This window comes from Hyperoodon ampullatus (genome assembly GCF_949752795.1).
Source record: "Hyperoodon ampullatus genome assembly, chromosome: 5".
In the NCBI taxonomy this organism is placed as follows: domain Eukaryota; kingdom Metazoa; phylum Chordata; class Mammalia; order Artiodactyla; family Ziphiidae; genus Hyperoodon; species Hyperoodon ampullatus.
Window position 1 is genome coordinate 46,406,302 of NC_136918.1, and position 12,257 is coordinate 46,418,558.

General features: G+C 52.9%; 1 protein-coding gene across 1 annotated transcript; it reads right to left on the minus strand.

Moving 5' to 3' along the window:
- Window positions 1–940: 940 nt before the first annotated feature.
- Window positions 941–10,169, minus strand: AP2M1 (adaptor related protein complex 2 subunit mu 1). The gene is made up of 11 exons (XM_079705029.1): window positions 10,076–10,169; window positions 7,813–7,929; window positions 5,689–5,954; window positions 4,892–4,974; window positions 4,148–4,283; window positions 3,916–4,057; window positions 3,287–3,406; window positions 3,046–3,181; window positions 2,845–2,942; window positions 2,227–2,338; window positions 941–1,551 (listed from the first exon to the last, which is right to left on the minus strand). The coding sequence occupies exons 2-11, from the start codon at window positions 7,884–7,886 to the stop codon at window positions 1,417–1,419; spliced, it is 1,302 nt and encodes a 433-aa protein (XP_079561155.1). The 5' UTR covers window positions 7,887–7,929; window positions 10,076–10,169; the 3' UTR covers window positions 941–1,416.
- Window positions 10,170–12,257: the final 2,088 nt, after the last annotated feature.

The window sequence follows — 12,257 nt, forward strand, 5'->3', positions numbered from 1 at the left end:
AAAGTCACAACGTTATCCATCCTTTTGGCACTGTGAGGAATCAATCCTGTTATTTCCATTTTATATGAAACACGGGGAAAGTAATTCTGACGGGGAAACTACAGAACTATTTGGTTTCTTCAACACTGCAAGAGCTAAGGGAGAACCTGTGATTTTTAAGATTTAAGAAGCACTCACCAATCACAACGGACCTTGTTTGGATCCAGATGTAAATTGTGAAAATTTTTGTAGGACACTTGGATTAAGCACGAACACAGATTGGATGTGATATTAAGGAGATGACAAGTTGAACCACCATGATGCGACAAGGGGGTTCATTATATATTTTCTCTTAATAGATGTTTTAGGTTTAAAAAGGTTGAGACCAAGCAAGGGAAAACCAGTGATGGCAAATCTTTATCTGCTCCAACACATCAGCAGAATATGAGGCACTCCCCTCAGGGACTCGCTCACCACACAATTCCATGGAGAGGGGGAGGCACTGAGGGAGGAATTTTCTAAGAGGCCTGCGAAGAGTCATTTTTCCTTTTTACAACCCACCCACTGAGGCCTGTGAAGCCTGAGTAACTGCGAGGAGGATGGAATTAGGTCAGTTTCTAAGGATGGCTGGAAAGACCAAATGTAAACCTTGCTTAATCTCTGCTAATTAGAAAAATACCTGCCTAAAGCTGAGAATGATTTTAAGGAAAGAATCTCTACCCTCAGGGAACCGGGGCCAGGTGGGGCTGCCTGTCCTTGAGGCTATTTTCTCAGAGGAGATGGGAGACCTGGGGCTAACACCTGTCAGGGGCTTAGATGGCCCTGAGGGACGTAACAATTGAGACAAAAGAGAGTTTGGAATAGAAAATTCTACTCCTGGCAGGCCAAGTAAGACAGGGGAGGAGCAGTCCCACCAGCCCCCCTCCCCATGTACCTTCCACTTCAACATTTAGCCAGCAACTCCATTCTACAGAGTTTATTAGGTTTATAACTGGACAAAGTCACACGTGTACAAAATGAAGCTCACACTATCCCAAAGCAGAGTAGGAATTGAGGGCTGGGGATCCGTTACTGGCCTTTGGGGGAGCTCCGAGGTGAGGGGCAGCCGACCCTCCCACTCCAGAGAGATGTGGCCACAGGAGAGGGGAGGAGATGGGCCCCACCTGGCTTTGGTCGCAGAACTCAGAGCCTGGCACAGGGCTGGGGCAGGCAGATGGACGGAGGAGCAGGAACCTCAGAAACCACCCTGCCCAGGGAGCCCAGGGACTGCTCCAACAGTCCCGCTCACAACGTGGTTGGTCCAGACCTAGACGCAGGGGCTGGTGCAAAGGGAAGGCAGCAAAGCAGGAGGGAGGGGACACTGACGTGTGGTGGCCAAGGGCACCCAGACCCGTGGAAGAGGGTGGGTGGGGAGGCGGGCTAGCTGCCACTAGGCAGCTAGCAGCGGGTCTCATAAATGCCGCTGCGGCCAATGTAGCGCACCCATTTGATGACGTCGTGGTCGCTGTAGTTCAGCTTCGGTTCAAACACCTTCAAGTAGCGCACCTTGAGACCAGAAGGCGCGAATGGCACCTGGGCAAGGGACAGCTCCAATTAGGAATGTGGCCTTCCTTTCACTGCCGCTCTCCTCCGGGAAGTTCCATAGCCGTGCCCTACCTCATCTCTCTACTACAGGTGTCTGAATGATTGGGACCCTGAAAGAAGCTGAAGGAAGCTGGGATGGTGAGGGGTCCTCTAAGAGGTTACTAAGGAAGAAAGCATATCCAGGAATAACTAGCCATCATTTGGGTTTGAAGTCAGGCCCTGCCTGTGATGACTTGAATCAATTTCTTTAATCAGCAGGTGGCAGCAACCAAAGACCTGCCTTACAACATACTTAACCTGCTCAATATTACGGACTTAAACAATAAGGTGGAAAAAATTACATGTCTAACGTGCACAAAGCAAAGTCAGCCCATTTTCCTGTCTGTAAACTTTGTGTCTTACCTGACATGCAAGCTATTTCAGTTTTCTCTAAGAATTGTTTTATGACAAGCCAAAGGAAGTCAAGGATTTTTGTCGGTGTGAATAGCAATTTCTAGTAGGAGGCCTAAGGCGGGAAGGAATGAGTCTGTGAATTGAAATCACTTCTCTCTGGGCCTCAGTTTCCTCGTCTGCAAGGTGGTAGGTGCAGAGGTTGATCTGAATGATCTCTAAAGTCCTTCCTAGCACACCCTGCCGCGGCTCTAGGCCCCTTCTCTGCCATACCTCAAAGTTCATTGAAATGGGGGGTCGAGCCCATTTCTTCTTGTCGTTGGTGGGCAGAAGCTCAATCTCAGCGCTGATCTGCGATTCCTTCATGCCTGCCATGCGCTTGATCCTGGGAACACAGGGGCCCTGGTAGCCTGGAGGAGCTTCAAGGGGGGTTTCCCCTTTGGGGAGGTTGGGGGGTGGCAGGGAAGAGAACCCAGGAGCTTGTGGGAGGTGCCAGCGCAAGGAAATGTGGTGAGGACTCTGATAACCTCTTGCTCTGAAACCTCGGGTCTGTTATTCCTTTAGCACTGTGGGCTGCACGCAGTTTCTGCTTAGATACATGGCCACGCTATCCCTTGCTCTCTACTTCACAGAGGTATTACAAGGGCAAATAGGGAAATGTTAAAGAATCTTGATAAATAAATGCATGCATGCATGCACCCCAGTGCAGGCATGTGCACACTTACACAGAGGTATAAGGGGTGAGAACACAAGCAAAGGCTCCTGGAAAAGCAGTCACCCCCGTTCCACACACACACTCACTCACTCACTCAGGACGAAAGGTGAAACTTAACAAGAGGGTACACCAAGGCATCTTGAGCCCTGCTGTGGCCTCATGAAGGAAAGACTCACTTCCACACGATGGCGTTCTCGCTGGCCTTGTACTTGGCCTTCCCCTTCATGCAGATCACCTGCACCCCACTGGTGTTCAGTGGGGTTGGGATCCTCACCTAGAAGTGACACACCTGTCAGGGAGCTCTGTCAAACCCTGACATCAGCTCCCTTTATTCCTGGAGACAAGTGCTTCCTCCTCCCCAAGTCCCTTATCCTCACCTCAATCTTCTGAGCCAGTAGTGAGGGCTTGAAGTTGGACTTAATGACCACCTTGACCTCCAGCTTGGTGCGTCCCACTTCCCGAACTAGCGGGATCACTCGGAAAGGAAGGATGATGTCCTTGGTGGTGCGATACCTTTAGGGGCGTGACACCTTCAGGTTGGCACAGCAGAGCCTGTTCTCCTCCCTCTCCCCCCATCTCTGCCAACAGCAACCCCTGCTCCTCACACCCCAATGGCACCTCATGAGCTCAAATTCTCCGTCTGGTGGGATGAAGCTGATGCTGCGCTCCGAGTCAAACTTGCTGAGTCGCACACACTGGTGGAAGGTACAGTCGTCAATGGCAATTGATTGCTTCCCGCTGCAAGCAGGGACAGAAGGTCTCCTCATTGGTACAAGAGACGAGCACGAGAGAGTCGGGCTGGGAGATCAGCCCACCCCCAAAGGCTGCCAGAGCCTGGACAGGCGTGCACTATAATCTATGCAAAGCTGTCAGAATGCAGCTTTCTGACTTGCGGGTCCCTGTCCCAGAGTTATGGATGAGTGGGAGCTTTGCAAACTCATCATCTTTTGAGAGCTCTGCTGCTTGGAACCCAAAAGTTTCAGGCACACTGGGCAGGGGCCATCAGTATGTACAGAAGAATCTTGGTCCTTGGGATCAAACAAAGGGGACTTACTCTGAGTAGGATGAGGACAATCCCCTCATCTCTCTTAACACAGATACCAAGAGCAACCAAGCCAAGCATACCCTTAGGAAAAGGGAGTTTGCATTACTGCAAAAATGAAATCCAGAAGGAACTTGTGATTCACCAGGCTCTGCTCAGCCCTCCAAGGTCCACCCTCTCCCACCAGCTCCCCTGCCTCAGGCACCTCTTGCTTGTTTCATCAGCTGTGCCTTTGCCCTGCTTCTCAATGACAATCTTGTCATTCATCCCAAACTTGCACTCGGGCATGCCACTCAGGTAGCTCTTCATCACCACCCGGCCTGACACGTGGGCGCTCAGCACCTGCCCTGGTGATGGACAGATAAACAGGGGCAGCTGAGTCAGGACCAATATCCTGCCCTGGCCCCCATCCTGCTTCATCACGAGAGGGCCCTCACCCTGTGGGGACATGAGGAGGTTCACACTCTCCAGCACATCCAGGAAGAGCTCGTTCCGGCGATACTTGATGCCCTCCCGCCGCCAGCCAATCTGCCCGGTCACCTGGCTGGTGATCTGAGACTGCTCTTCTTTTGTCTACATGGGGGACAGAGACAAACAGCGAGGCCTCAGTCCTCTCGCCCTTCAATCCACTTGTCTCCACCCCCACTCCACCCTCATCCCCTCTCCCTTCTAGTCCCCACCCTGTGACCCATCTTTCCCCACGGGGCAGGGCCTGGAGAAAACTGAGCAAAGCTGCAAGGGTGGAAGCCGAGGGAACAGCTTACCTGATGCTGGAGAACACAGGGCCAACATGGTGCCCACAGGAAGCAGGGGAGCACAGATGGGAAGAGGCAGGCAGAAAAGAAGGAGAAGGCTGTGAGGCCTGGATCCTAGAAGAGGGCCCAAGCTCTCTCCTCCTGAGGAATACCAAGCCTCCAGAGCAGTCCACACCCACCCTTCCCCCAGTGTAGAAGGAGACTGCTTGAGCTGTATCCCCAGTAACGGAGATGCTGAGTTGGCAAGCTCCAGGGGTGGGAGAAGGCCACACAGAGCAAAACAGGCCTGCAGTCATGGCAGAAGGCTCAGGCCAGCACTTCCTGTCAGGGGCAGGCTCATGAGTCAGCTCAGACAAGGCTTGGGGGCCAGCGGGGATGAAGGGAGGTTGGGCTCCACCCTGACTACAGCCTGTACAACTTGAGTACCTGGCTCTTGATGCCCTGCTGGGTGATGAAGGTTTTCAGTGCGCCCGTCTCTGAGTTCTGTGGGTAGCCAAAGTCTAGGATCTCTGCAAAAGGAAGGGAGCTGTCAGCTCCTAGAAAAAGCAGAAGGCTCCTTTGCTCCAATCCCTCCCCTGGCCTGGATATATCTGGCCAGCATAGCTCCAAAAGACATTTAGGCATCATCTGCAGCAAAGTTTTAGCATTTACTGTAGGATTTGTGCTTTATAAGAAAACAATGAAAACATCACGTTTTTTTCAAATAGAAAAAGTCAGCAGAAGAGTTGCACGGCCAGTGGGTGAGAGGTCAAGAAGACCTTAGCCCTTAAAAGACAGATGCTGGGAAGATGAAAGGACTCTGTTCACTTAAATCATACCCTACAGGGGAAGAGAGGTAACAACACACCCAGAGGGGCCTGTAATATCTCACCCTTGTCCAGGCTCTGAGGCAGCTGTTGAGATGGAAAGCTGGGAGGAGAGTCAGTGTGGTAAGGCCCAAACCACAAAGATAAGAGAATGAAATGTGCTTAACTGAACTGCAGGAGGACCAGCCACCAAAAGACCTTTTGGTCTTCCCCTACCTCCACTCGCTAGCTTATTTTTGTATTCACTTCAGATCAGCTGTTAGTTCTGGATTTGGACTGTCCTCCTCAGAGCTCAAAATACCAGACAGTCAGGAAAGGAAGTTCAGAGGGCCCTGGAGCCTCAGACCTGCTCCCACCTCCAGGTCAGGCCCCAGCAGGTGCATCCCCACCCTAGACCCACTGCCCCGCCAGCCTCACCATCCAGCAGCTCATATATAAGCACAAAATTGTTCTTGATGTTCTCTTCGCTGATCTTGCCAAAGTAGGCAGCCATTACGTCACACATCTTATAGAGGAATTCGAAGACCATGGCAGCATTGACATTCTGCTTGGTGACAGCTGCCAGCCAGATGTTGGACCGCTTAACATGGAAGAAACTGGTGCGAGCAATGTTGGTGACGGGGCTGCGCACCTGCTGCCGGGCATGGATAACATTGACCCGAAAGGCGTCCACTGCGTTCCTCCTGAGAGAAAAGGGTGCACAGAGGCTGCTCGGTACATGGGCAAACCTCACTCCGCAGGGATCAACCACAGCTAACAAACAGCCACCCCCCTCTCTGCTGAAGTCTGACACACACTCTAAAGCCAATGCCTAAACCGTTGGGGTGGTTCCCTAGGGCTCCTCCCAGTGGGGGCACGGCGGGGGGGCAGGGGGGAGGGCCAGAGCTAGGCTGATATCTGAAGGCCATGAGAGACAGGGAAGTCAAGTGGCAATGACAGGACGGCAGATATAACCACAATAAAGTGAGGTCCGTCAGGTTTAGAGAAGTATGTTCCTGACTTCCAGGCCTGGCCCCGGTTTTCCTGCTGCCACCTCTATAGCTTCTCAGTAAGCTCCAGGCCCAGATGAGAAAGAGACGCTGCTGCTTCTCCAGTCTTCCCACTAGTGATCCCACCAGTGGGGAAGGCTGGCTCCTCCAGAAGTTAGACAAAGCCAGCATGACTTCAGAGAAGGCTCTAATCTACTGAGGGAAAAGCCGAGGGGCCATGGAGCTGGGCCACCCCATTCTTGTCCAGGATCCAATTCCGGGACAAGTTCAGGGATGAAAAAGGATGAACAGAACAACGATACGGGGACTGGGGTGGGGGTGGGGGCAGGATCCCCCACCCACCTGTGCCTGGGCAGCAGCTTAATAGGCCGCTTACCTATTGCTATGGCAGCCAATGAGATGGGATGAGAGAAATGATGCCAGCAAGAAGAGGAGAGTGACAGCAACGAGAGAGAGGATTAGACACACAACACACTGGGGTGGGCAGCACACACCACGAGGTGGAAGCAGACGGGCAACAGGCAAGGGGTGGAGAGCACAGCAAGGCATGCAAGATGGTGTATGCCCTGGCCTTGGCTTAACCAGGCCCATCCAGGGTGCGAGTGGGGTGTGGGTGGGTATATGCAAGCCAGGCACTGCCACAACTCTAGCCCATGCCCCACGACCAGCCAACGGACAAACAGCCACAAAGACCAGGCTAGCCCATTAGCCAAGACACCGGGAGCCACCGCAGCAGGCCCATCTCTGACTGTCTATTCTATGCAACTCCAGGAAGAAAAACAGGGCAGCATGAACCAAAGGAGTCTAATCTCGTTAGAGCCGCTGAGGCTGGGATAAGTCCCCTCTGTCAGGGAACAGCAGTGGCATGCAGGGTGGGGCAGAATGAGAAGTGAGGCTGTGCCTCCTTATCGAGGTCTGTGGCACACAGGACAAGGAGCTGTTCCCAGGCTACTCTGATAGGCCAGAAAGGCAGCACAGCCTCCCTGCTCATGCCTCAGTGACCCGGAGAGTGCCTCAGGCTTGCTCACCACCTCTCCTCCAGGAGTGGCCCAGAGGAACTGAAAACAGCTGAGTCAGCAGCCTGACTCCTGAGAAAGGGAGAGGCTTTCAAGAGTCCAGTGAAGACTCTCACCATGAGAAGGGCTTGTGAGAGCAAGACTTAGGTGGATTAGTACCACCAGCCTGACCACTGACTCCACCCGCTGGAGACAGATCTCCCTTCTCCTCAAAGGAGGGATCAATCTGCCCGGCCAAAAGCACTCAGCTCCAGCAACCAGGTCTGTCACTGCAGCAAACAGGAGGCAGGAAGGGCAGGAGTTCCTAAGACCGTGGGGGGCCTGCCTTTTCACAGGTCCCACCAAGCAGCCAGCAACTGGCTGCCTGGCCAATACCACCAGACCTAATGGGAACCAGGCTGTATTAGCTGAGCTTCCAGGATGGAGCAAGGGATGAGGGCGGTCCCAATCAAGCCTCTGGGAGAAAGAGACCTGGTCCTGCATGCTGGGGAGGTGGGTGGGGGTGGGGGCACAGCTGGCTCAGCCAGGGGACTCACCCGATGTCATCTCGGTAGACTCGGGAGATGAGCACCTCCCCCTTGTGATTATAGATGAATAAGCCTCCAATCATGGCGGCAGCTCAGTCTCCGCGGCCCATCGCTCTGAGAACAGACCTAGGATGGGGGGGCAGGGTAAGGGAAGGTCTCAGAACCCCTGCCAATGTCCCCTGTGGGGCTGTGCAGGTCACTGGCTGGGCTTTTTTTCTGACTTGATCCTCCAGCAAGTGACCCTGCAGCCCTCCCAGGCATGCCCCTCCCCTTAGCCAGGCTCCAGTTCCTGTTTATCCCATACTGGAAGGGAGAAAAGGGAGAGGGACTGAGGCCCAGGATTCTAAGGCCATTTTGACCCCCCACCCCTTTTCTGGGGCTGAGCCCAGAGTAGCTCCTCCCCCCTTTCACAGTGCTGAACTCAGCAAGGCCCCTTCCTGTGCAGACTCTCACTCAGGCTCCAGCTGGTGAGTCACTGTGAAGGCCTGCCTGTGGCTGCAGGAATGGTGGTAGGAATTACTCCAGTAGGTTCAGGCCTGGGGCCCCCAGGCAAAGCTTTAGGAGCGCCCAGTCCCTCAGGCTCCACTACCCTTCTGAGAAGGCAGCAGGGCCCAAACCTCCAGCTCTCTAATTCACAGAAGTCTAAACATTCCAGGAAAGGGTGTGCAGGGTGTGGGAAGGAAGAGAGAAGGGAGGCCTTAGGCCCTGACATGGACCCAGGAGTGTGGCTCCAACCTCTCCCAGGCAGTCAGATAAACAGGCAAAAGAGCAGAGTAGAAAGGGCCCAGCCCTGACAGACTACACTTCAGTGACCCAAGCTGCTTATTAATTTTTAAATTTTTATTTTTTTGCGGTACGTGGGCCTCTCACTGCTGTGGCCTCTCCCGTTGCGGAGCACAGGCTCCGGACGCGCAGGCTCAGTGGCCATGCCTCACGGGCCCAGCCGCTCCGCGGCATGTGGGATCTTCCCGGACCGGGGCACGAACCCGTGTCCCCTGCATCGGCAGGCGGACTCTCAACCACTGCGCCACCAGGGAAGCCCTTATTAGTTATTTTTGACCACCTCTCTTTTAAAAAGAGAGGCTCCCTCTCAGCTCCCAAGTGCAATGAAAATACAGGGGTGTGGGGGAATGGGGTGGGTGCAGGTTCATAAAAATCAAGAGATCCTTCCAGCTGAAATTCTGTGATTCCAGACCCACAGCATAATTCGCTTCTGACCCGAGTGCCTATAAACGAGGGGCAGAATCCCTGAATTATCCAAATTATTTGGGTCAAACTAATTTAGACTGTTTGCAACGAGAAAAAGGGTTTAGTTTTAGATTTCCTGGATTAGCCCTGGTGTTAATTTCACAGGGGGCAGTTTAGCAGACTTTTCTAAACTGGTAAATAAAGCCTATTACTGTGGCAGTCAAGGTCTCCCAGACTGCGTAAGAAGTCTCTCAAGGTGGTGGACACATCCCATTCCTCAGTCCCAAAGAGACTGGGAGAGGAAGCGCAAAATGGAGGTAGAGCCCTGGGCAAAGAACCAAGTTCACAGGTATCAAATGGTAGGGAGCTCAGGGCATCAGAGAAGCAGAGGTGGGGCCCAGGAAAGGAATGGCATATTTAGTTAAGGGACAGACTGGCAGCAACAGCCAGACAGTATACTCAGGTGAGCCCACAGCGGCAACAGGTATGGTGGGGGCACCTGGAGGAGAGAGTTTCCAGTATGTCAAAAGTCAAGGCTTGAAAGAGGAAAAAGCGGCAGGGAGAGACTAGTAGTGGTGAATAAGAGAAAGCTGGGGAGACGTAGCTTGCTGTGGCTTGCAGGTGTAGAAGCAGGCGGGGGTGGTGGGCTTTTCGCCCTGGGGAGGAGGACGTCGCGGGTAAAGATGGTTCCAGGGAGTGCGGGGGCTGTCACTCAACTGCGAGGAGGGGGTGCCGCAGGGTGGGAAGCTTGTCCTTGCGCCGAGAGGAGGCGCCGCGGGGTAGGGGGTTGTCACGATCCTAGGGAGGGGGCCGCCACGGGGCATCCCTGCTCTGGGAGGATTCCAGTAGGGTCCCCTTCTCACGGGAAGCTCCGGGCGGGTCAGGTGGAGGGCACCGCTCAGCGCCCGTCCTGCAACCGCGCCCGGGGCGCCCCCGCCCCGCCGTCAGCTCCCTCCCGGATCTGAAGGCTGAGGCCACTCCCGGGTGTGGACTGCTTTCCGCGTAGCGCAGTGCAGGGAAGAGCAAAGCTGGGCAGCAAGGCAGGCGCCCTCCTTCACCCCGTACGGCTAGATCCCGAACTCACCTGGTGTCCGCAGGCCCCTGCTCAGCCAGCCTGGCCACTCTCCGGATCCCAAGATGTCCGCCCGCCCCCTGCTCGCCTGCCCGCTGCCTCGGCTTTCACTGCAGTGCCGCGGCCCCGCCCCGGCCTCTGCTGCGCGTGCGCATCCGCCGAGGCCGCAGACTACAAATCCCGTCAGGCCTCTCGGCCTTCTCGCTTACAATTGTAAGCCCCCTAAGTTGGGCAAAACTACAACTACCGACGGCCTTTGAGAACCATCGAAGGAGGGTGTAGGCGTGCCTTGGGGGAGGGGTAGGAGTGGCCTTATTCAGCCCTACCCGAAATACACAATCCAGAATACGCTGCTACACTCCTCACTTCATTTTCCCCATTGAGCATTCTGGGAATTGTAGTCTGTGCAATCCCTCCTGTTCCTAGTTCAGTGTTTCCGAGAGCCTCAGAGGATTAGTGCTGGTTGTTGAGGCCCGGCTGTTAAGCCTTGAATTGCTGTAGGCCTTTTCAGTCTCCAGAGTCCGAGGACTAGTTGTCCTCACTTTACACACACACACACACACACACACGACTTGGCAGTAGAAGCGTTTGTACTGAGTTTACTGCTTTATAACACCACCTCTGATTTTCCCAAGCTTTTTTGCATATTTGTTCTGGACATGAGTCTTTTCCCAGGGATCAAGACCCAAGGTAGGGGGCAGGGAGTGAGGCGGCATATATTTGGAAGAAACTAGCTAAAGCTTTTCAAAAATATGTCTGTGTTCTACCTCAGCTATACCTATGTGACTGTGAGCTCCTCAAGGCCAGGAGGACCTGTGCGCCTTCTAGTGACAGGCATATATGTTGCTTAAAAAACCGTTGGCAAGTTGAATTTAATTGGACATGGGATTTGAAATCCCTTCACATCCAAGCTGAGAAGAAGAGACAGAGCCAATCCTGGCACATGAAAGGCCTTCCTGGCTCTTGCAGGACTTGAAGAACATCTGTTGGCTCTTCTCTTTCTGTAGGAAAAGATACCCTGCTGCCTTCCCTAGGCAGAGCCGAGCCCATCATGAGAGGAACGAAGGGCACCAAACGGTAAACCTAGTCGCAAACCTTACTGTTCCTAGCATCCTCCTGCTAGAAGCCAGAATATGGCAGGATGATCTGACTTCCTGCAAATCGGGGTCACAGCCTGAAGCCATTAAATGACTGAATACAGGCACTTCTAATTCTTGTACCAGCACTCAAGGTTTACTTCTACCTTTCCAAAAGCTTCGTCCTCAGTACATATCCTAAACCCCTACCAATTTAGAATAAACAATAATAGTAATAATAACAATAGCTACCATTTATTGAGCACCTATTCTACTGTGTGCCAGGCACTGTGCTAGGCACTTTTCGTACAATATCTAACTTAAATCCTCACAACAACCCTGTGAGGTAGGTATTATTATCGTCATTTTACATATGAGGAAACTGAGGCTCAGAGAGACTGAATAACTCTCTTATCACGCAACCAAAAAGTAGTAGAGCTGGGATTCAAACCCAGAATAACCTGACTCCAAATCCCATGCTCCTGTGAACTAGAGTAGAGGCAGAGGGGAGAGGAAGGGCCAAATTCAAGAAAGATTGTTGGAGTGGAATGGATATGATATACTGACTAGTAAAATATGGGAAGGAATTTAAGCCCATAAATGTTTCTAGCTGGAGAGCCTATGAAGAGTGTGATGAAGGTAACCAGGATTGGAATTCAGAAGGAACACACTTCGGGGGGGTGGGGGGAAGGAAATGAGTTGAGTCCATGTGGACATGTCCATGGAGAGGTCCAGTGGGTGATAAAAATACAGATCTAAAGATAGAGGGAAGTTAGGGCTGGAGATACATATTTGGGAATCACCAGCATATTAGTGGCAGTTGAGGATGTCAGGATGGATGATACCATTTCGGGAGTAAATACAGAGGAAAGAGAAGTGGAACAGAGGTAAAATACAGGGACCTTGAAGGCATGAGCAATAGTGGAGGAATCCTCAAGAGAGTCAGAGATGGAAGAATCAGAGGAGGAAGAGAGGTACAGGGGGCAGCCCTATAGTGGTGGCTAGAGGAAACCATGGTCTGGGTTGGGAGCAAACCTAGAGCTCCCAGTAAAAAGGCAAGACTGAGTCACACTTCTAACACAGCCCTCATGCACCCCAAATCCCAGGGAATATTTGTT

Bases quoted from the DNA above. Each gene is read 5' to 3' on its own strand.
- AP2M1 (XM_079705029.1), bottom strand. From the start codon at position 7,886: ATGATTGGAGGCTTATTCATCTATAATCACAAGGGGGAGGTGCTCATC. The intron at 4,058-4,147 runs GTGAGGGCCCTC...GTCCATCACCAG, and splicing joins CCTCCTCATGTCCCCACAGG to GGCAGGTGCTGAGCGCCCAC. The intron at 1,552-2,226 runs GTATGGCAGAGA...TCCCTTGCCCAG, and splicing joins CCATTTCAATGAACTTTGAG to GTGCCATTCGCGCCTTCTGG.